Source organism: Passer domesticus, chromosome 22 (assembly GCF_036417665.1).
Source record: "Passer domesticus isolate bPasDom1 chromosome 22, bPasDom1.hap1, whole genome shotgun sequence".
Lineage (NCBI taxonomy): Eukaryota > Metazoa > Chordata > Aves > Passeriformes > Passeridae > Passer > Passer domesticus.
In genome coordinates, this window is record NC_087495.1 from 4,212,305 (window position 1) to 4,237,145 (window position 24,841).

General features: G+C 48.2%; 1 protein-coding gene across 7 annotated transcripts in view; it reads right to left on the reverse strand.

Moving 5' to 3' along the window:
• The window catches only part of CAMTA1 (calmodulin binding transcription activator 1), a 237,669-nt gene that overhangs the window by 208,066 nt on the left and 4,762 nt on the right, over positions 1–24,841 (reverse strand). For 6 of the 7 annotated variants that reach the window (XM_064397114.1, XM_064397110.1, XM_064397109.1 and 3 more), the window contains exon 3: positions 5,341–5,459. In XM_064397114.1, the coding sequence (XP_064253184.1) occupies positions 5,341–5,459 (119 nt within the window). Of the gene's footprint in view, positions 1–5,340; positions 5,460–15,957; positions 16,093–24,841 lie in introns of those variants that run through there. The other variant, XM_064397111.1, reaches the window with a different exon arrangement.

Below are 24,841 nucleotides of genomic sequence, written 5' to 3' on the forward strand. Positions count from 1 at the left end.
ATGAGAACCCACACTGGCACTCTGGATTTTATGGATGCTCTGGCTGCTCCAGCATTTGGCAAACACTTTGCCCCCAACAAGGTATCACCTGCCATTCCCAAACCCTCGTTGCAATGTGCCTCAGTCCCCCAGCTCAGCACCATGCCAAGGGCACCCCCAGGTGCCAGAGCAGCAGGGGCAGGAGGAGCTGCTATGTGGGAGCACACACAAGCTGGTCTGCAACCAACTGCATTTCTAGTAGCAGCATTTGCCATTACTATCAGAGTATTTTATACTGCGATCACGTGGGCAGCAGGCAATTAGTCTAAATTCAATATTCTTATTGCTTTTGAGAAAGCCCAGAGCTGACACACACCGTGAGGATGTCCCAGCCCTGGGAGTGCTCCTAAGCAGGCACAGGGTTCTCCCAACAGCTGCCGGCAGCCTCTGGCTTTGGGAACCCTGAGCTCCAGCTGAACATATCTGAATGAATTGATGTAAAGCATTTTAAAAAATATGCTGGACTTCAGAGTCCATAGGGAGCTGTACTGAACACTGCTCCTTTTCCACTGAGTTTTGCCATCTTTAGGGGACACTATGACCTAGACCAACAATCCTTCCCTGTTCCAGCTGGGAAACAGAAACTGGTCCTCAACACCACATATTTGTAACACATTCAGCTACTTTGGTGAATAAGGAACGGACTGGAACATGCAGTGCAGAGTTACAATACACCACACAGTCCTGGGCAGCCTTAAAACAAGGAGGTTTTTTAAGTTTTCTGATGCAAGAGTCAATTCTAAAAGGCACTTAGAAACATTAAAAGGAAAAAAAAAGGGGAAAAAAAAAAGCAGTAGCCCTGCAGCAGAGCAGGGTTTCAATGTACAAACGTGTGGCGACAGGAGCCGTGCGGTGACCAGCTGCCCGACACTCAGCTGCGGCAGCCGAGGGGAGCTGGAGGAGCAGGCAGCCAGAGTATTGCTTTCACTTCCTCCTGCCAGCATTTCAGAGCATCACAGCCAGCCCCAAGGCTCCAGACTCGCTCCCCCTATCAGTCTGGGTCCCTCACGTCCCTCAGGCAATTCTCCAAACCTTCAAGATCTTCTCTGTGCTTTAGAGAAAAGATGGCAAATAACTCGTTGTCAAGTGAAAAGGAGAATGTCACTGTCATGCGAGCACAGCAAGGACGCCAGAGCACATCGAGATGTCAGTGAACACGCGACTCGGGCCCCCAGGCAGCAGAGGCAGAGGGTTTCTTCCTATGCTAAATAATGCTCAAATACAGTTTCATAATTGCATTATTTGAATACTCTCCCAAGCAGTACCTGAGCCTGGAATCTGCAAAATGTGGATGCTGGCTGACTCTAGAGTGCAGGGCAGTTCTGCCATGCCCCTCCAGACAAGCCAAAGCACATGGAGCAATTGCTGCTGGCTCTTTCTACCATGGAAGTTCTGGGCTTCTCCCAACAGACTGTAAATAGAGAATCCTATTGGAACCAAAGCCCAAGATAGCATTTTACATTTCCAATGTTTAACTTTTTCTTCTTTCTCGCACCGTGTCATTAAGTGTTTACAAGGATGATTAATGACTGCGGCTGCCAACTGTTAACGAACGGCATCTCTGTTCAGAGCTGCAATCCGGTGTCTGGCAAGCGCTGTGCAGAGACAAGGTTACTCCAACATCCTTGAGCCCAGCACCCCGGGAAGCTCCCGCTTCCCAGACAGAAAGCAGCGGGATGTATCTCCTGCAGACAACATATCTTGTTGCCCAAAGTGACTAATGGGTAAGGAGGCACCACCTTCACCACCTCTGCCAGGGGACAGGAGTTCAGCTGGGGCAGCTGGAGGGGGGCTCTGTGCAGCCCTGCTTTGAGAACCCAGCCCTGCTCCCATGGAAGAGAGCCGAGATCCAGTGCTCCCAAAATTCTCCTCCAAGGCGCACTGCCAGCACGCCGAGCCAGAAGCCTCTGCTCCATCCACTCACTGAAACCAAACTGGATCTGCATTTCACAAACCCTAAAATGGTTCATAGTGAACAACAACTAAACCCTTAGAGTGAGGAACTCCCTCACAAGCACAAAGCACTGCAGAAGTTTCTTGCAACTAACTCATTTGTCTTAATGTGAGAAATAATATGAAAGCCCCGTCTCTATCCTCTCCCAGAGCTGGAGAAATAAGCACAATGCACCTTTACAGGCATTTCAAAAATGTAAATCTGTAATTAAATTGCTAGGCTTAACTTAAGATTTTCTATCTCTGGTAAAAAAAAATTGAATTAGACGGAACACTTCCTTCAGTAGGAAATAAAAAACCGCTATAAACTTGATTTAAGACAAGATGACATCTTGGTATGGAAATGTATTTCCATCAAACATTTCAGCAGCAAATGCATGATCCAATGGAAAGCAAGCACCTCCATAACATGTTTGAACCATTTTTAAGCGCTCCATTTCTCTCGCTGCTCATCACGTGATTTTACTACATGTAGAGTCATCCACAGCCCACCCAGCTCTCAGAGGACACAATTTCTTCCTCCCAACCACCCAACCCTGAGTAACATCTGACCATCACTCTCGGGCTGCAGATGTAAGTGCTCAGAAAAAGCGATCTGCGGTGTTCCCATGGCGATGCTCTACCCCGGCTGCTCCCTGACCTCTGCACCAGCAGCCCCAGTGACTGCACATGCTCACCCTGCTGCCCACCACCCACACAGCTGGGAACACCCTCGTGCTGGGCTTCAGGGCCACAAGAGACAGGCAAGAGCTGTGGTCAAGTTTCCTTGAACCACCCCCATGCAAAAGAGCACAAAAGGGAACGTTTGGGAGTCGGGTCTCGGCTGGGTGAGGGGGTTTGGCCCCCACAACCCCTGGGGATGTATCCAGTGTCTGCTACACTCACACTCTGCAGCTCGTGGAGAGACTCCACACCCGGGACTGCCCAGCACACACCACTGGAGGGAGGACAGCATTGTCACATGCATTCAGATCTCTAAGTTGTTTAGACATTTCATTTCTTTTCCATCTTTTACTAAACATCCCTGTCAGGAGACACCTCACACACAGGACCAGGGATTCTGGAATCAGTACAAAAATTCTGGAAATACCACTGTATAAAATACAACTTCTTCTCTACTTTACAACTTCTGTCTTCACAAGCACAGACAGAACACCTGTGTACTCAGATGAAAAAATTTATTCCCTTAGGAATGCCTCCAGAATGTAGTCCAACATTATTATTCAATTATACCCTAAGAAAATTTCAAGTTTTATAACAGTGCACAGAATTAAACTTTCAGATTGGGGGTGGGGAAGGCAGTAAAATCTGGAAGCTCAGCTCCTTCCTCCCCCATAATTAACACAAATTTCCAAGACTTCATCTAGGCATAAGACTCTGGCTTTTTCTATTTTTTCCCCCCCTCTGAGCTAATGGGGCCAAAAAATCTCTGGCCACAAGAAAAGCTATTTCATTTAAATCATGCAACAGGGATACTGCACCAGCCACACCACACCACACAGGCTGGCAGAGTCAGCACGAGCCACACCCCATGGACAGAGCCAGCTCCACATCCTCATGGCATAACAGCCTCAGTGAGAGATTTGTGAAGAGGGGGTACAAATGAGAGAGAGGAATCTGACATCCAATAAGACCAACAGGGGCTCAGTCTGGTTTTAATGTCCCAGCTGATGGCCTGTGTCTATCAGCAAACAGTCCATCCAGAATTCCAGCACCAGACAATCCCACCCCAGCACTGCACTGGCAGAACCGCCCCACTCCCTGCTCCCCAAAACACTGACACGACTCTTAGGAGAACAGCCATGCTCCCAAATTCTCCTCCTAGCCTAATACACCACACCAAGCACCTGCACATTCCTGCTTCTGCTCATGAATAACAACAGTTTTCAGCTGCATAATGAACTTTGCCACATCCTGTACTCATAGGAAGCTCCACACACCAACCCTACCCAAAGCCATGTGTGCACAAAGTTCTGCACTGGGGACAGCAGCAACATTAAGTGACTAAACCCCACCCCAAGCAGCTCTTTCCAGTAGGAGAGAAGAGCATCATTCTGTCACACACCTGTGCACAGCTTGCTTGCCCCCAACTGTGTTTGTCCAAACATCATCTGTCAGAGCCACTGGAATTGCCACTGCTCCATGCTTGTCCCCATTAATATAAACACTATCACAGAATAAACAGCAACCCACATTTTCTACGATTTACATTTCAATTCCAATGACCCAAAACAAAAACATCTACACAAAAAACCAAGGCCAGTAACTGCCCCGAAGACCTGATTCATTCTATCACAGTACTGGGTATGTTAAAAATAAATATCTGACTGTAACTTCCAGACACCAAAAGAAAGAGGGGTAAGGACTCCAATTTTGAAAAATACACACAGTCACTGCTCTGTGATTGATTCTACGCTCAGCAAACACACACACAGAAGTGAGCTGTGTTTGATCCTGCACTCAGCTGCCACTTGCAGGTGCTAAACTCATGAGCACAGGTTCTCTTAACAAGTTTAGATCTACAAACAAGGGATCAGAGGAACAGGACCAGTCAGCTCTCAACAAGCAGACACTAACTGGAGTTTTACAGTCACTTCTCCAAGTGGATTTCCTCTATTATTAAGTGATTCCCTTAAATATGGCAAAGCTACACTAAGACAGAGCTACTAAAAACTAAAACTACACCCTGTGGGTATTGCCATGGGACATTCAGCTTTGCTGCACAACAGGAATAAAGCCTAAGGATTATAGAGCTACCTGGGCTGTTCTTTAACTTCACCTTGGCCCACAGAATTTCAAATACTTCTTTTTTATTAAACTACTCCAACCATAACGCAGTAACACGTGAACTGTGAACCAGAATACTAAGAGTAACTGGATTCCAGTACAAAACACCCAGTTCTGTGTTTTCCTTATTCTTAACAAGATTACTCAGACAGAGGTAAGCTGGTTATTTCCCAGGACCCTGTGTGGCAGGAAAGAACACACACCACTTTTTTGTTTGGAAGTCTTCATGCACAGGAAAGTAACACTTTATTCATCATGGTACAAACACACCTATCTAATTTTAAACCACTCTGAAACAGGTCATTAAGGTGATGTGAAATTTGAGACAAGTCACACACACGAGCAATAGACTCCTAGAAGTCTAAAACAGAAGTCAACTTCCACATTTGCCTTCAAGTCTCACTTAAAGCTTACTTTCAATATGTATGACTTATTATTTATGGAACAGCTTCCAGAGCCAGGGAACTCATATCCTGTAACTTGCAGGGCATGCTCTCACAAAACAATCCATAAGCATTAAGTAAGCTGGTACATTTAAGAATAAGTAAGAGATTTAACTACCTCGTTAGTGTTCCAGCGGTGCCTCTCTTTCGGTAAACTTGAACATTTTGGTAGACATTCAAGCAGCTTCTTCGGTAAAAAGATTTTTACATGACTGCCATTGCTGTTCCCATGATCATCTAGAAAAAAGAGGAGACACATGATGTACACACAGGAGAATGGGTGGTTGCAACCAGGAGACTCAAATGATGACAACATTTGGAAACCCCCCAGTTCCCCCGCCCAAAAAGAGCAATTTGCCATGCCAATAAGACAAATAACAGCTTTCTGTTGAAACTGCAACTTTATTTCAGAAATATAAACACAGTTTAATTCTTTCTGGTTGCAAAGTTTTAGAAGAGCTTCAATGTATTCGGGAACAAGGAGCCTGTGTGTGCTTACCTGTGCCTATTTTAGCTTATTATTTCCCTCAGTGGCAAATTTTACAAGCAACAGCAACAAAACACTGTAGAAGCTGTGACCACAGCGGCACGACCTGCCAGGGAAGTCATAAATGAAGTTCACACTTGACAGGATTTGCAAGTAAATAAGCACAGAGCCCCAGCACCTGCTATAATTTTGTCAAGCTGCAGCAGAAATGCAACTCAAGGTCTATTAGTTCATTTTAAGCTAAAACACACCATACCTGATCTAACCCAGGTTACTTCTATTTCCATTCACAACTCAGAAAGTAAATGTAGTTCGTCAACATGAGAGTGAGGAAGAGGGATGGAATTTTCCTACCTCACCATGCCCAAGGGTTTCAAAAGCAGAAATACTAAATACAAAATTATTCTTTTTTATTGCTAATCATGTGGAAGGTGCATCAATTCCTCTTAAAAGACCCAAGTCCCAAAAAACCCTGCATTCCCACGCCAGAAGCACCTTCTCTAACACCATCAAAAGAATCAAAGCACCCATGAAATGCACGTTTATCAACCAAATCAGTCCCCACAGGAAAGGGAACCGAAGCAGCAGCATGAGAGAGACCAGCCACAATGCAGAACTTTATCAGTTCTCCCTCAAACACACCATATCTCTGTCATCTTCCACCAGCCTCATGCATCCCACAACAGATCCTGGGCAGTGCTACACAAGCAGTACAGTTAGTCACTGGCATTTTACCCTACAAAATTAATTTATAGTCATTTCCCAGCTGGAAATGTACAGAAAAAGGACATTAACTTCATTTTACACATCTAATCATTTTATATCATAAAACACATGCCAGCACTATGATAAAACTCCTCTGCAATTCCGTACAACACAGACATTCCCTGTGACCTGCAGTGAACCCGACAGAGCCTGGCCCACGATCATTCTTAGAAATTACTTAGGAATTGCAGAGACTTCACACCAGCAGCCAGACATCCCTGGTATTCTTAAAGCTTGATTAGACTCTTGGATGTGTCAAGTTCAACAATATACATGCTGTTAAATCAACTGCTCGTGCAAGCCCAGCAGATGAGTTTACAAGATAAGCAGCGATGTGTATGATAAACGTGAGCTGCTCTGTAATTTATGAGTCCTGCACGCTCCCTGAGTTACTGGGAACTCATTGTGTGCCTGTGTCGGGCTAAATCAACAGGGCTGCCACTTCCCAACTTCTTCCTGGGCAAGGAGCAGCCAGGGAGGATTGATTTCTGCTGGACTGCTGAAGAAATCAGGGAGAGGGTGCTCTCCATTATGCCATTCCAGGATTTTTATTTGGATATTGAGTATTTTTGACCATGAATCGGATGCCTTAAGTTTTAGCTTTTATATTATCCAGACTCTGTACTGCATTAGTCTGTAACTCTGAACTCCACATAAAGTGTTAGCAAGTTCTCCTCACAGTTCACTCACACAAAACAATCCTTTTCCAGCCCCAGAACCAAGGACACCATTGCAGGTTCAGGCTCAAAACATGTAAACAACAGCAAATTGAGAGAGCAATTTGGGAGGATGGAACTGCATAACCTGAAGCTGTAATCAGACAATTAATCCCAATACGTAAATGGACCAAAAGTTATAAAAGTGTGAAAACTCGTGACCCATTGTCCACCTTGGGTGTAGCCTCAGTCAGGCTCTGGTACTGCCCAAGGTGAATCCTTTGACAGCCTTTTAATAAATCTGCTTTATTCCTTTAGCACTGTCTAGCCTCTGTTCTAGGTAGCCTCAAAAGGCATCAACTCTACAGAGCTTTTTGGGCACATCCTTTCCCATCCAATGCTCTGCACATAGGACTGTCACCACTATTTTGCTGCACTCGAGCCACTCAAAGCCTCACAGACACCCAAGCTGTGACACCTGGGGTTATCCACAAAAGCACAACTTGCCTGTGGCAAAGACCAGAGCCAGGCAAGGCCTGCCATGCCAGCAGCTCCCAGCCATTTCCAGATCCACCTCCCAATGCAGCCAATACTCATTTCCCACTCCCTGCATTCATTTTACACCATTTCCATTTCTCATTCAAAACACTGCATTGCTCTACATTCAATTCATTAAGGCGCAAAGTATTTTACAGCACACATTATTGCTTTTATCAGCCAAACTACATCCCAGTTACATCTCATCAGCTTATTTTCCATGGGCACATTTTAATTGACATTAATTGTATTACTTCCCCTTACCTCCGTATCAGTCAAGCCCTCTATCACTCATTCCATTATTTTGCAGGGCTGGCAGACCTCTAATTATTCAGCTCGTTTTATTAACTTTCTTCCATTGTCATCAATTATCAGTATTATTAATCCAGAAAGTGCCTATGGATAATAGAGCCCTTTAAAATGTTTTGGTAGAAGTTGTCAGAACTTGCTGACGCTAAACCTTCCAACTCCTGTTGTTAGCATCTCCCACCTTCTGTTATTACAGCAATGGAAGGTCATTCTCACCATCCTGTAACACGACTACATCTCACGGATGTCTCCCTTTTCTGCATTTAGCAATGGCATTTCCTCACTCCAAAAAAATCCCCTATGTGAAAAACAACAGCCTCCTGCCTCAATCCAAGCAGCTTTTCATTATGGACTCCTCGAGCCGTGTGGTCAGAACAAACACAACCATCACAGTATGGGATTCAAACCCTAAATCCAGTGACCTCTAAACCATGTCTGACCTTGGAAAAGGATGAAATCAGCCAACAGCTATGAGAGTGAAGAACCCATAGCCCCAAATGATGTACACACATCTGCCTTCAACCTTGCTTCTCAGCCCTCTGTAATTACACAATGTATTCCTACAGGGAGGAAAGTCCAGGGAAGCTGGAAACAGGAGAGCAGAAGAGAATTACTCACCCAGTAGCACTCAGGGTACTGATGGAACAAGAGTTCCCATTCTTCCAAATGAACCACCACTTTCCTGGTCCTGTCCCCCACAAATAGCACCATGACATTTTCAGGGAGGTGGAGCAATGCCCCCTTCCCACCACCCAGTGCTATTCCCTTGCTTGAATCAAACCTGCCATTGCTGGTGCAGCTGATGAGCCCATCCAGCACCACGGGGGCTCCTGTGAAGGCACAGGAACAAGGGTCCACACTGCTCTGCAGCCCTGCTCATCCAGCAGCACAGGCAGAGCACCCAGCAGGCAAACTCCTCCATTTATCACCAACTAAAATTTCCTCGGTAGCTAAAGGCAGGAGCTGCAACATCCCAGCACTGATTTGGTTCTACTGTGCAAATCCAGATTTTTACTTGAACTTTCTCCTCATTTATTTTTGCCACGGGTGCGACTAACAACACCAAGATCTGCAAATCCATCCAGTGTCAATAAAAAATGTCTGTGCAAGCAGAGCCACACTGGCATGGGGAGGATTTGCCAGTAAAGCTCTATCAACACGGGGGTTTTTAGTGCAGAGCTGGCCACAGCTCAAAAATGTTTCCCAAGGCAGGCACAGCCACAGCTGAGAACTCAAGTAAGGAAGCTACAGACTAAAATATAGCAGCCTACAATGTGTCCTCTTATAATTCAGGATGAAAATGCAAAATTTAAGTTCCATTAGCAATCTTTAAGATTACTTATTAGCAAACCAGAAACTCGTGTAGAATTAAGAAAGTGTAAGTATTATAAAGTTCATGGAAAGTTCCACATTAATTATACCACATAAACCCTTCGTCATTTTATGGGTTTCTTCATGCTCCTTGCACTTTATCCTCCCAAGGGATGCACCACGGGCCATAAAACTTCGAAGTGCACAACAGCAAATCACAGAGTCTGTGCTCTACCCCCACTCTCCAAACAACCCCTTACCCCCTTTTCTTTTTCTTTAACTGGTTCTTAAATCTTTGCTGATCCTGGAGGTGAATTTAGACCTGCAGCTCCATTAACTACCACAGTTTGCCTATATAACATGTAATTAGAAAATAAAGAAATGGCCAAAAGGATGTTCATCAGCTGGTCATCTGCAGACAGGTCTATTCTGGAAATAAATAACACAAGTAAGCCATAAACTCACAAACACAAGTTTTATAAACCCATTATTATGAAATAATAACTTAGGGCTGGTCATCTCCTTAACTACCTCAAGTGAGGGAAGAGGTGTTTAAACATTACAAATGGGCACTTTAGTATAAAACAAACAACTAAAATCCCAATATCATGCTTATGTGGGGAAGGGGCAGGCATCCAGCTGATCCCACCACCACTGAGCAGCCACTGAGGTGGCAGAGTTTCAGCCCTACAATACACAAGTGGTGCCACAAAAACACACTGCTCAGAGGCCACCGTAGTCACCCAGCCACTCACTGACCTCCAGGCACAGATAAATCCAACAAACTCCATCTGGAAGAAATAAATGCAAGGAATGACTCCAGATCCAAACAACTGCAGGACTGCCATGTTATTTCTCACAGTTAAACTTCAATCCTGGCATCTTCCATCCATAAACAAGCAGCAACAGAAGCAAACCCAACAGCTCTTGGTCTGTTTGCTAGAAATATTTGTATCATTATAGTAGTAAATCTCTTGGCAACAAAAGCAGATTTCTAAATATCAATCAAGGGTGGCTAAGAGAAGATAACCAGGTCCAGCTCTGCAGTGCTGCTGTCTCAGCAGGGCTCTGCTGGATGCCAGCACTCAGTCACACACTGGCTGAGCAAATGCATCCCCAGGCCACCAGCGCGGGATGCAGCCCAGGGCTGAGGGGAGGACCAAGGAAAGACTAAGCAGTTCAGGAAAAGGTAAAAATATACAAATAGAGCAAAAAGGCCAACACAAACCAGCAGGTGTATGGCCATGAGTGCTGCCTGTATGGAATAAATGAGGAAGGAAAAAGCCCAGAAAGGATGAGGAGGGAATCACAGGAATGGTGACAGTATGAAGGATGAGCAACAAAACAATTTTCCTCTAGAAGTTACTGAATCTAGCCTTAGTGTCTTGGAATATTTGTGATAAATACTTTGTTGCTATGACAAATTCTACAAACAATTCTAAAACCATAAGAAACACAAATATAGCTAAAGCTGCTGTTGTGCATCAATGGCCCAGTTCTCCCCACCAGTAATGTGCTACACCAAAGTCCCTTTGTCCTTTTCACATAGCATAAAGTTTCTTGACATTTTATAAGTAAATTCAGTGTGAACACCAGTTAGGTTAAACTGCAAATGGTGCATTTTGGGGAAGGGTTGAGAGCCAAATCTTCCCTAATGAAGGCCCACACAGTGGCTGAGGGCTGGGTGACACAATCACCCACAATCACAATCATTTCTTGTGCCATATGCTTAGTGCCCTGCACAACATTTCCGAGTCTACTTTCCCCCACCAGCAAAACAAGCTCCTCTCCCTCTCCCACCTAGGCAGGTTCCAAGCACTTGCTAACGGAGCAAGAGGAGAATTCCTTTACAGTCAGAAGGTGCATACAAGGACCTACTCTAAAAGCAAACTTTGGGAGTGTTCACACAGTGCAGGGGCTTCAGCCTCTCCTTGCAGCTCATGTTCACACCTGACTTTCACTGCTTTGCTGCTACATCTGACAAGTGCACCAGAACGACGAAACCACTGCTCACCATCACCAACAACTCTGGTTGAGACATGTCATCAATTCCTTCACCCCTTGGTTTTCACTAAAATTACATCATCAAATTCAATGAAGCCTTGACAATGAAGCCAAGGAGTGGTGGATAGCACTGGCCAAGTCTAGCAAAAAAATCAACCATCTTTTTATTCAGTTTCCAATACTACAGATGTTCTCAACACTACAACACATTTTCCAGAAGTGCTCACATACTGGCTAAGGCCAGGGCAGTCACTTGCTCTGACCCTATGTGCTGGTAGCCACCAGCAACAGATATTTTCAATTTTCATACCACAAAGAGTTTGGAAACCCACCTGGAGAGCTGCCTGGAAAAACCCAGCCCCCTGAACCAAAGCAAGCAGCAAAGGACAGCGAGCACTCCATGTCCAGTGAGAACAGTGTGCTGTCATTCACCCAGTGCCATGACTGCTCCTCAGCATGGAGTGGCCCTTCAGCACTGCCCTGGCAATAGGCTGGGTGCTGTACCCCAAAGGACTGCTGTACCCCAAAGGCACCAGTACCCAGAGGCAAACCTGCCTTTCCAAACCCATGGGGTTTAACAAGCACAAACACTACACAGGGCTGCCAGGAGCCAAAGAAGGTGAAAACAGGATACAAAGCGAGGGGAGAAAACTACAAAGCGAAAACTCAGCAAGGTGTGGAAGTGGAAGCCAGGGAACACCGAAGCTGCAGGAAGCTGCTGGAAGCACTGCATTTCAATTAACCAGCCCGGTATTCCTCGAGCACTCCACCCAGCCTTGTTTCACTGCCTGGCAATGTTTGGGTTTGAGGGTTGAGGGTTTTTTCCTTTCAGATGCATGTGGCTTACTGAAGCAGAGATAGAGGGACGTTGAAAAAGAAAGGTCACATTCCAGCTTCCTCTTTCTGAAGGCTGTCTGGACAGAGGGAGGATAGCTACTGCCCCTTCCTCCAACAACATCTGCCAATATAAGGAGGTCTTCATAAGAGCCATTTAAGAACACTAGTAATGTAAGGTCAGCATTGAGTCCCTAAATACTAAATTTAAAGTTATCTGTTTTAACTGTACTTCTACATCATCATTTCAATACATCATCAACTGATACAGAAAATGAAATCTGAGTTAATACATCTCCAGGAAGGTTTCCTACATACATAGCTTTAAAACTGACAAAAATAAAAACTAAAAACCTTCAAGCCAAAGTAATTGTGAAAATCATTAACAAGAAGAGATGCAGAACTAAATTTAAAAACCAGAGTTTCAGACAAGCCCTAAGCCTTACAGCAGGAATAATACGATTGTAGTACCAAAAGTATGCAAAAACCCGACCTCACAAACATAGAGTTCCTCCTGTTTGGAAAAAGGGAATGAAGCCCACTCCCTGAACCCGTCCTGCTGGCTGACAGCCCATGAAGAGGGTCTAGAAACTTCACCAGGAGACAGTTTGCTTTCAATTCTGACAACACAAATTTTGGTAAAATCCCAGCGATGAGATTCAGCAAAAATTCTGGGGCAAGGAGTGGACTGAGCCGAGCGTCAAATGCTGCCTCCTCCCCGCGACAGTCTGATCCTGCAGCACACAACCCCAGCCATCAGCGCACCCTAAGTTCAGGTTTGTTTAAATAATAAAACCTTAGGTAACATTTCTGCAAAGGAAGTATTTTGCTGTTTAACAACCAAATCCAGAATGTTTTGTTTTCAGAAGGCTGCTGTTCCCCAGATAGTCCCTCCAAAGCCACTAACATCTGAGGCTCTGCTTGCCCTCTTCAGTCAGCCCACACCACCAGTACCCTCAGCTCAGGAGCTGCTGGGAGAAACACCACCTCCTCCTGCCATCCCATCTTTGACCCTGCCTCAACTACCAGACAGAAAATTCAACAACTGCATGGAACCGAACTCGGCGCACAACAAAATTCTGGGCTCCTGCGCCAGCCACACGCAAAACACACAGGCACTCCTCTCTGCAAAGCTCTCCGTTAGAGGCTGTGAAAACACAAAATTAAAAAGGCCGCCTGTGCACATTCTTCCCATTTTGAACTTCAAATTAGAAAAAGGAAGTTTTTAAAAGGACAACCCCCTTAGCACCCCCTGATCAAGTTCAGAGCTATCACAGCTGCCAAGATGGCACCGCCAAGGGTCAGTCCTCCCGGCTCAGCTCCGATGCACAAAACACAGCAGGAACTACAAAACCCACAAACCCTCTGCTGCAGGATGGCAAGAGCCGCTTGGTCACTGAACCAGCCTCATCCTGCCCGAGGAAACCAGAAAAGAGGAAACTCACCCGAGTTCTCCAAGCCGTGGAGCTCTCTCCTGCAGCCAGGGGACAGCGGTGCCAGCCTCATTCCAAACCTCACCTCCCGCCGGGGATCTCCCGCTGCTCCCAGGGCACAAGCAGCCCCGACGGCAGCTCGGCAGGGAGCTCCGAAGGCAGGCAGGTCTGCAGAGCCGTGTGCTGCTGCTCAGAGGCTGCTGCTACACCGCGCTGGGGGGATGGAGCAGGCGGCTCCCCAATGCAAGCAGCGCCGGCCCGCGAGCTGCCATCTACATCCGCTTTTAACTCATTGAAGTAACTAAAACCTAAAGCAACTTGTGTGCTCTCCTCCAGCACCTGCACTACTGGTGAAACACTCTGCTTGAATCACACCTTAAAAGCATTCCCATTTAAGTTTCTGACAGGTGGAGTTTAGGTTTAAGGAATGAATGGTTTATATGTCGTCTCCTTGAAAATCCACCGCAAAAGTAGGTCAGCGGGGGAGCAGCTCTGTGACTTCGTACGAGAACACCCCGGGCGCCGGTGCCGAGCCGGGGCCGCTCCGCTCCCACCTCCGCGATGCTCTGCGCGGGCACAGAGCAGCGACAGCGCCGGCCCGGCCGGCAGAGACACGGGACGGCAGCGCCGGGCACAGCTCCTGCACAGCCCCACTCGAAAGAGCAAACACAGTTGCCCAGCAAACACACACCTCACCCGCCGCCCCCTGAAACCATTTACCAAGACCAAACACCACAAAAGTTGCAGTAAATAACAAGCGGAAAGGACAAGTTACCTTCCCAGCCAGGGATCGCTGACCTGCCTTGTCCGTAGAGCCGCAGCTTTACAGGGCTGAGCACACTGAAACCCGTGCTTTGCACAGGAAAAATCCATCGTACCTTGGCACAGGAAGCCCGAAAAGTGAATCGAACCCGACTGTGCTTTGGTGACAATACTGTCACCCCCAAGAGAACGAAAACGTCACAGTCTGAGCCAGGAAGTCCAGGTGAACGCTCGCTCCCTTCTCCTCACAGCCCTGTTAGCCAGGTGGCATTTCACTACTTCAGCGCAGTTAAATCATGTATTTGAATGCAAGTCAGAAAAGAATGAAGCCCGACGTTGTCCAGACCAAAGGAAAGATCGAACTAATGGATTTAGGAGCATCAAAGAGATCAGTGAAAGATGAAGCCAACAACACTCAAAATCACCTCTACTACTTAAAATTTAGATTTCTGCAGAGCCTTTGAATTTCACGGCGCAGTCAAAACTCAAACCTGTGCCCAAGGGGCTCTACAGCCACCAAGAAACAACCCAAAAATATATTCCCAACACAATCTGAGAAAAAAAAATCTAGACAAAAGGTGGGACAAAAACCCTTAAATTCTATGAAGAGGTTTCCCAGTAAAGAACGCAAATGGGTTCCAAGCGAGAATGTACATGTGCTGTGGCGAATAAAGAAAAAAAAATTCCTTATTACTTACTATTAAACACCGTTCCTTGAGGAGCTCAACTACAACCAGGCCAATCCCCGGGGTGTTGGCACGTTCAACCGGATTTAGGCAAGGGATGTGAACTGCCCTCCGCTCTCTCCTCCCGCCCGTGTAAAATGGAGGCGCCGACACCGGTACCGGCCGCGAGCACCCGGCCGGCGGGCTCCAGGGCAGCACCGCTGCCCGAACGAGCCGGGACAAACTTACTCCAAATAACACGAAATATCCAACCCGCCTCCCGCCGAACCGGGGCCGCGGCCCCGCTCCCGCCGGGCCGGGGGCAGGAGCGGCAGCAGAGCGGCGCTTCCCCCTTGCGGACGCGCCGGCCCCGCTCCCGCCGCGCCGCCAACTTTCGGCCTCAGCCGGGCGCCCCGGGGCTCCCGGCGGGGCCGGGCCCGCGCCGCGCTCACCTTCGCGCCCGCCGCTCCGCCCGCCCCCGGCCCGCCCGCGGCGCGGAGGCCCCGGTCTGGCGGGGCCGTGGCCAAGGCCACCCAGCTTCCGACGAGCGCGCGCCCGCGAGGCACGTGCGCCGCCGCCGCCGCCGCGGGGGGGGCGGCGGGGGCGGCCCGGCCCGGCCGTGGCGAGCGGCGGCCCCGCGCCGGCCGCGCCGCCGGGGCCTCCATGTTGGCGGCGGGCGGGCACGTGCCGGCGGGCGGCGGGAGGCGGGACCGGGCCCGGCCCGGCCCGGCTCGGCCGCCGCGGCCCCCGCGCCACGCGGCCTTCCTGCCGCACATGGCCCGCCCGCCGACCCGGCCCGGCCCGGCCCGGCCCCGCGGGGGCGCCGGCGCCGCAAACTTCGCGCCGCGCGGCCCGGCCTGTGCCGCCGCCACCGCCCCGCGGCGGGGCCGTGGCGGGGGGCGGGGGCGGCCCAGCGGGCAGGCCCGGCGCGGGGCCCGGCGCGGGGCGGGGGCGGCCCGGCCGCGCTCTCACCTTCCGGCTTGTTTTCGGCGGCCATTTCCCCTCCGCGCGCCACATCCTCCTCCGCCTCCTCGCGACCGGGACCAGGCGCGCGCCGCCTCCTCCCGCGCCGCCGCCGGCCCGGCCGCCCCGCGCGCACCGCGCACGCCCCGCGCCTGCCATTGGTCAATCTGCCGCACTGACATCCCCGGTGGCCAATCGTGGCAGGCCGGGGGCGGGCCCCCGGAGGGGATGGGCGCGATGGACACAGCGCCCCGCCAATGGCAGTGCGGCAGCGCTTCAGTGGCACGCGCCTCAGCCATTCAGCGGCGGCGCCGGGCGGGCGAGCGGGGGCGGGACAGAACGCGTGATCGACGGCCGCAGCAGCCACTGGAGGGCTGAGTACACGCAACCGACGGCCGCCGGGACCAATCGCCCCGCGAGGGAGGAGGGACTAAGCTGCTGACGCACGGTGCCGCGCGCGCCGGCGGCCAATGACCAGCGCCGCCCGCCAGAATGACGGCGCGCGGCACCAATGGGGCGCGCGGCCCGGGCGGCCGGCCGCGGCCCCGGCCCCGCCCATTGGCTGCGCGCGGCCCCGGCGGGCACCGCCCCCCCCCGCGCCCGGTGACCCCAAACAAAGGCGGCGATTGGCGCGGCCGGCAGTGCCCGCCCCGCGCACCGGAGCCGCGGCACACCGAGACACAAACTGCCCCCGCCGGGGCGCCGCCTGCCACCGCGTTTGTCACCGCCCGAGTAAGGCCGGGGCCGAGCCCGCGCGTCCCGGACAGAGCTGCCCCGCCGGGCGGGTGCCGCGCTGCCGGGACGGGCGGAGGAGCCGAGCCCCCGGGGCGGGGAGCGGCTCCCGGGCTCTGTCCCGGTTCGAAGTGGCGGACGAAGCCCGGGAGCTGTTTCCCTGCCCTACCGGCCCCAGGCTCAAAGGTTGTCTCCCCATTTTTCGGGGTGCTGCAGGCCCTCTTCCACAGCGTCCCGGGGTGCAGAGCACGGTGCTGGGGTGAAACAGGCGCTCTCGGCACTGTGCAGGGAGATGAGGAGTTGTGATTCGCATGAGAACCAAGCTAGGGTGGCCAGGGAGGTGTGAAGGGTTGGAGAGAGTCCTGCCCGTCCCTCGGGCACAGCTTGTGAGGGTGTCACAGATCCCATCGGCATGGGACACACGGGGCCGGGGTTGTGAAGGCTCCCACACATCAAGGAAATCGCTCTGTCCTTCTCAAAACTGATGTGCCCCAAGGCGTTCTGGCCTGGCTGAGTCTGCCCCATGCCGTCAAAGCTTGATGAGCACTCCAACCTCCTCCCTGCAGAACTGGACCACAGCTAATGCCTGCACAATGCCAACCAAGGCTGCAACGGTTGTTTCCTTTGATGTGTGTGACCAAACACACAAAAAGGATATTTTCCCTTAGATCCTCCTGGGAGCAGAACTTCTTTAGGAAGACCTGTTGGTGCTTTGGCTTTGCTAAGGACCGAAGCTGTTTCCGAGCCCAGACGAAAGGAGGATGGTGTGATGGGCCTCTTCTAAGACAGAAGAAAGGAAAATTCCTTTTTCCTATTTTCAGCAGCTGCTAATCTCGTGGAGCGTGAAAGGCACATTGATGAAGAGGCTCCAGAATGACAGGCTCACTCCCGACGGTCAGAAAGCTCATCTGGTACAGTGTCCTATAAATACCCACAAACACTAATGCAGCCATAGGATCAGCTAAGACAGTTGTTTCTTTCTGCACATCAAAATATGCTGGAAATGGAAACTTTTCTTATTGCCACGCTGGCAAAGAACTACCATTTTCTTGATGAATTCTAGGGAATTTATGTCTCTCCTTGGTTATTCTTCCAAGGTGATCCATATGCTCAGCAGACATGATGTAGCCATAGAGTTGTTGTACTTCATAGTTTGCATTGTAGCAAAAGATAGTGTCAGACTAACAGGAATCCCTTGGTGCTGAGGGACAGGAATCAGCTTCCTGATGCAGTCAGGGACCTTTGGTTGATGCCTCACGGAGGTGTGGAGGGCCAGTCCATGCTGAATTCCTGCCCAGTGCTCCCCTCAGAGTGGCAGGTGCTGGAGCCCCTAGGGACAGACCTGCCTTGCCACCTCTTCTTCAGCAAGAAATGGGCACCTGGCTTAGCCAAGGAGCACAGCCCACAGTGCTTCTGCCCTCAGCCAGCTCACCTCCAGCCCCTGTAACATCACAACAGCATTCCCAGGCAGCTTGAGTTTCCATGTGGGTATCCAGGCAAGACCAAGTAAGGACAAGAGATGAGAGAAATGATGGGACCAACACTGACACAGCTCCTCACTGGTACCAAACACAGGGATGTTGGGTTTGTTCTCCCAGCCCCCCATGCAAGTGGCAGCAACTCAGGCTGCTCCCCGCAAACACACAGCAACTTCTGCCTTCCTGTTCTTGCCAGGAAAACTGGCACAACCATTCACTCCAGTCACAGCCCTCGCTGCAGTATTCACTGACACCCTTTGGGGACTCTACATGGGTCACATCACCCTGACATCACCCACAAACCAAATGAAATGCCAAGTCAGCAGTGTGTGCACACACGAGTGTACATCTGTCTCTTCCCTCCAAGGCTTGAGCAGTTCCTTCTGTGCTTCTATGGCTCATTAAAGCAGCAAGGTCCATGCTCTGAGGGACGAGGTTGTTCAGGACTCTGCCTGCACTGCCTGGGCACACAGGGAGTGCTGCTGCTCCAGTTGGGAACAGCTCTGCTGCCAGGACTGACACAACCACCCTGACTCCACAGCAGTGGGAACCCTGCTCATCATGTGTCTTTGGGAGCACTGCCTGGCTTTCCAGATCCTTCCTGTCTGCAAAGACAATGAGAATTTGTGTGGATGAGGATGAATAAAGCATTTTTAAGGGGTTACTTGAAGCAGTGTATGAACTCTGCTCCGTCTACATAATGAACTCATTCTCCTCCTCAACATAAGGTTTTCTACCAGGAGACACAAACCCCTCGTGAACTGAGTCTCCCACATCTGAAATTACCTAATTCTGAGACACAGGTTACTACAGCAATACATAGGTAATGTGTACACACAGGTTACTACAGCACTGTGACCTGTGTAATACCAGAGATACTAAATGGGGATTTTTTTCATCCAGCATGTCAGCAAAGCACCAAATATTTTAATTTAATTCCTGTGCAATAAAATGATAAGAAAGAAACCATTTGAAGTGCTGCTGATATCTTTGAAGTTTCCCAGCTTCCAGCTCCCACTGTTTAAAACTCAGACCAATTGTTACTAAGGCACAGAGGTACTGAACTGCACAAGACTCCGTGCATGGATGGTGTGGGATAAACTTGCTTGCTGTTACCTTTCCAGGGGCACATGCACAGAGCAACATCCAGCTGATAAGCAGCAAGAGAGGAGATGTGCCAGGAGTTTGTGCACCCTGAATCATGAATAATTTTTTATCAGCACACTGATAAAAGCTGATGCTATGCTGGCAATTGGTGTCTGGGTTGGTTTCATTAAAAGGGAGGTAAAATACCAAGTTCTTTTAAAATTCTTAATTGTCAGTCCATGGCAGATGTGGGTCTGGCTTGGTTAATTAGGTTAATGTGATGATTTGGCATAGTGAGCTATATGCAGAAGTAAAACTGTTAAGAATATATTCAAATATCCTGTTATGGATATTCAGCAAATTACACATCGCCGTTGCTATGGCAAGCAGCACAAAGGAAAACAGTTCAGACAGGTTTAATAGCCATAATGACAACGTTGGAACCCCATTTCTTGTGAATTGTTTGCACAAAGTTACTTCATTATTTAGAAGCAAGGAATGCCAAGTGTTTCCACAAAAATATTCTCAAGTGTGAGAAGAGATGATTAGAAAAACCTCACATGATAGAAATGAAATGGTTTTGCCCTTTACTCTCTCCACGTAGAGAATCTAAAGCTGTTTTTTCTAGGAATAAACCCAAGACTTAACCAAGACAATGTGTGTGGACAAACCCACTCTTACAACGTGTCACTGCATTTGTGATGTACAACTGCCAATTCCTAGGTTCAGCAAATACAGGTAAATATTCCAAAACATGCACTTCTTCCAAGAGGTTGTCTAGAGAAGTATACTCCACCTAACGTTCTGCCATCCAAGTAACTTGTCCAATTTTATGTGGGGAAGTTGAAGAGAATATACATTACCAGGAACTAAGGATACTGGACTCAGAATGGACAAAAGCACATACTTGCCTAGCAGGAGGTCGAGCTCAGTCACCTTCTACACTCTGGGCTTTGGATCCATTATTCCTGCCATTCCTTCTGCAGTTCTGAGCCGATTTGTTTCCCTCAGAAATACAAAGACCACACTCAAATCACCTCTAGTTAAACTCTGCTGGCTACAGGAAATACACCCCAGGCTAAAATAAAGTACAACTCCAAAGTCCCAGCCCCTTTAAGGGACTCTTTGAGGAAAGAGGGTTTTGCTGTGCAAAGCCCTGTAAAGAGTTTGTGGATATTTAAACCAGTAGCCTCAACACAGAACACAGCATTTACCTGTTTAACCAAGAACAGGACTTACAATGCAGTTGCTCTACAGGGCCACCAGCTCCAGATGGGAAACCCAGAGGGTTGCAGTGCCTCAGTCATTCCAGTACAGTGTCACACAGCTCCAGAAGGACAGACAGGGGTGTCAAGGCAGCAGTGCCAGGGAGCAGATGTCCCACCATGCCCTACCCACTGCCCCTGCAGCCCTGGGCCTTTGCTCCCTTGGGTCTGCCTTGACTCTGCTCCCAGCACCCCAGTGGCACTAAGAAAGTAGCAATCATTTTGCCCTAATATTCACCCATAAGCCAGTTAGAGGAGGAAAAAAAAATGAAATATGATGTAAATTAAAGCTTCCAACTTAGGGGATTTACCAGTAAGTCACCATAAAATTCAGATAATTTATGTTTTCAATTCTGCAGCAACTTTCTCCAATTCATTTGGATTAGCTATTAGAAATTATGTCTCAAAAATTAAAGAAAATGTCTATTGACCACTATATCAAATTCTAATTTTAGCCAGGGAAAAAAAGAATAATTAGGCTGTGATTTACTCTGGTAGTCAACTTACATTAACAATTTTTCCCCATGTTTTTGTAATTCTGGCAAAATCAAATAATATATATAGTACTCATATATGCTGGGCTAGATTTAGTAAAGACAATTTCCTACACTACATCCAGGACATTTCTCTTTGCTTTCTGTTCTAACAAGACAATCGAATTGTTCTGTGTAAGGAGGGAATATGATTGTCATGCGTGGCCTCCTCGGTTGGAATTTTAGTGTAGTCTTCAATGAGGGTGGAAGGATTAGTTTTTTAATTTCTTTTAAGCTGTCATCCTCCTGTAACAAGCTGTATAGCATGCCTGCTCTCTGGAAATGGTTCACCCCACATCCTAACCCTTCTTCCCAGGGATAAAGTGCAAATCCTGCAAACTCTCAGTGCCAGAAGCCATCATGCAGTGATGCACAGCTCCCAGCTCAGCACGAGAGAGTTTGGGATTGGATCTCCAGCCACAGCTGGAATAAATCAGGAAAGGTGTTAAGATCCCTAAAGTTATCCTCCTAAAGTTGTGTTCCTGCTTTTAAACATGTATCTTTTCCAGCTCCTCTAGAATTGGAGTGCTGTCTACATTAACTGAATAAATAGGGATGTGGGAGCCAAACCAGTCACCAAGGTATGAAACTGTCAGCCTCAGGCACTGAGAGCAGAAGAATGAGCAATGGAAGACAACAAAGGAAGAACAACAGGACAACCAAAGGAAGGAGAACTAGTGATGGTAACAGAGGCAGAAGGTGCTCAAAATCACATGGATTCCAAAAGTAGAAGCCAGAGGCAAATTCAAATTTACCTGAGTCAGTTTGCTCAGATAGAACCACCCCAGCACTGCCCATTGCCCAAAACCCCATCCTTGCACTTCTGAACCAAGTCTGTCCTGTGATTCCCTCAGGGAACATTAACACACAGAGCACCTGAGCTTTCAATTAAAAAGCATCATTGCTGAAAGCATTATCCCAAATCTTTAAAGGACTCCATCCCAACTGGGCTCTGCCCTGTTATAAATTTATAATGAGAAGGAGCTTCCCTGACTTTTCCTATCATTATTTATGAATAGGCAAACCAAATGGAAAACTCATCCCAATGTTACAAACTAGAGTCACTCATGCTTTGCTCCCAGTGGCACCATGGCAGAGCAGCTGCTCCAGTTCTCTTGGGGTGGCCCAACAGTGCCTTATCACACAAACCCTTCTGCTCTGCCAGCAAGGGTACACAACACTTCTTAAAAGCAAAAATGATTGGTTTAATATTTTCTCACTAGTTTTAGCCACAGAGCAGTTTCTTTCTAGGTCTGCTTAAACCTCGTCTAACCTTTAAGACTATTCTTTCCCATGTGACCCATGAGAGTTGTACGAAATGAGAAATATATCCAAACAGTAGCTGCAGAAAATACACAGAAATAACTCGTTTTCACTGAGATGGGTTCATTTGTGAGCTCTGGCTTTCCCCTGAACTTCCTCCCCTGAAGGACTGGAACAGTAATACCAGTACAATAATACTTTTTCTCCTGAAGTGGAGTAAATCAGTTCCTCACTCTCAGGAGTGAAGTGAAAATTAAGATGAAAAGGAGTATAGAATGCAGAAAACCTCTATTACTCCTGAATAATGCAATTTGCTGCTGATCTTCAGTTGCTAAGATAGGCATGTCAATTATTTATAGAACTCGGGAGTGTGAAATATGAAGTTTTTCAGCCTGGGACACCACGAAGGTAAAGCCAGGAACACAATCCTGTCAGCACTAGCAGACAAGGACAGAATAGGCAAGCACAGAATATTTCTACACAGATTACCGTTTTTATTGAACTACAAATTGCAAAAGGTCTCTATGAAATGCCACTTTCAGTGTTAAGTGAGCTGTAGCCTCCTTTTGACAGTGTCAGTCTGTATTTAATGTTTATTTAACATTTATCTAAAGGGCCATCTCTGCCAGGGAAACAATGTACAGTAAGTTAGCATAACTTCACCTGAATATTTACAATAAGCCAAGGATCTTCTCCTGGATCTGTGCTTATGTCCATCAACAGCCTGTCACACACACTGTAAAACCTGCTCCACGTGACCAAACTTTGCCAATAATTTTCACAATTGAAATTCTAATTTATGTTCTCAGTAGTGACACCAAAATTTATCTGCACGAAAGCACTTATATGGTTTATAGCAAGTTTGTTGAGAGCAAGTATCTGGATTAAAACTCCCAGGGTTGCAGTGAAAGGTTGTTCATAGCTCATCTGAGGAACTAACAGGTACTATCCAAAAACATCCACAATTTATTGGGGAAAAACCTAAAGGAAACCAAATAAAACCCCACAGACAAAATCAGAAAACCTTGGAGCACCAACTTCTAGTAACAGCCATTGATACATGGCACGGCCTTGCTAAAATGCCTTGGTGGGTCCATGCAATATTCTATCTCAAATAAAGCATTTCAAAGCTGGAGGAATTCCAAGTGCATCTCCTCCTCCTGCCTTGCCTCCAACTCTGAGGGCAAGAGCTTCAAATACAGAGACTAAGAAATTACAGAAAAGGATTAGCAGTGAACTTTCAGATCAAAGGACACGGAGTGATTCGCGTTCCTTTCCCGACTGCTTGTGAGACGTGGGCTAAACACCAACAGTCAGGGGCTCTGAAAAGCTCCACTCAGCAAGAGAACTCGCATCAGCAGTGAGGCTACAGGACCCCAAACAATGTGACTCTCCCTTAGTCAGGCTCTCTCTCCCAAGAGCTCTGTCAGCCCATGTCACCAGAGGGGTGACACACACCACCTTCCACTGCTGCCACTGCTCACCGATGCCAGCGTTGGCAGGACAATCAGAACAGATATTGCCCATTTCTCTCCTGCAACTGAAAGCCTGAATGCTGACACGACTGAGGGAAAAACCAAAAAACCACAAGCTAGCCCAGCAGGCTACTGTCTGTCCCCAGGGTCACACCAAATACCACGTGCTGGAAGGAAGCAGAAGCAGCGAGGACTTGGCAGTGCCTGAAGCACAATGCCTGCAGAAATGATTGTGCTGATGCCAAATCTGGTCCTTTTGGAGCTTTCCAGCCACTGCTGAGCGGACAGCACGTGTTGCAATGCTGGAGCTGGCAACGGCAGTGCTGAGCACAGCTAGTGGCCACTGGCCACCTTAAAGCACCAGCACCATGTGACTGCCCCGAGCCAATGTTTAGCAGCATGAACAGTAAAATAACACATCTACTGAGCTCTCAAAACTGCAGCAAATATTGAAAAGCCTCCCTGTTCCACATTTCACCTGGCCTTGTGGGTGCTGTAGCCACCACTGCTCTGTGCTGGCTGGGCACCAGGGCCCCAAGCAGGGACCAGGAGGAATAAGGAGTGGCTACACGACCTGGCTCTGGGGAACCAGCACTCCTGTAGGGACACAGGTCCTGCCAGCACTGGCTGTTCTCCAGTTTCACAGACTCAAAGCTCTCCAGACTGATGATGAAGAATTTTGAAACCCAAAGAGTATAACAGATTCACATTCAAGTTTATGGAAATAGCAGAAAAATACATCAACAGCCTTCATATACACATATGCAGAAATACAATTAACAAAAGTATCAGATCTCCCAAAATATGGATTGACAACAATAGAAACTTGCTAATTACTATTTTTAGTATCCTTAAATTCTCATCTCTGGTGCTATTAAACAAAAAATTATATAACAATGGATTTGAACTGTAGGACAGCTTTATACAAGTTAGGACTATTCCAAAAAAGTCAATCAGCATTTCAGAGTATATTCAGCACATATTTTGAACACAGGCAGAGCAAAGAGCTCTGTCCATGACAGGCTCTTGTCATATCAGGGCTGGAAGGCTCCAAGCAGACC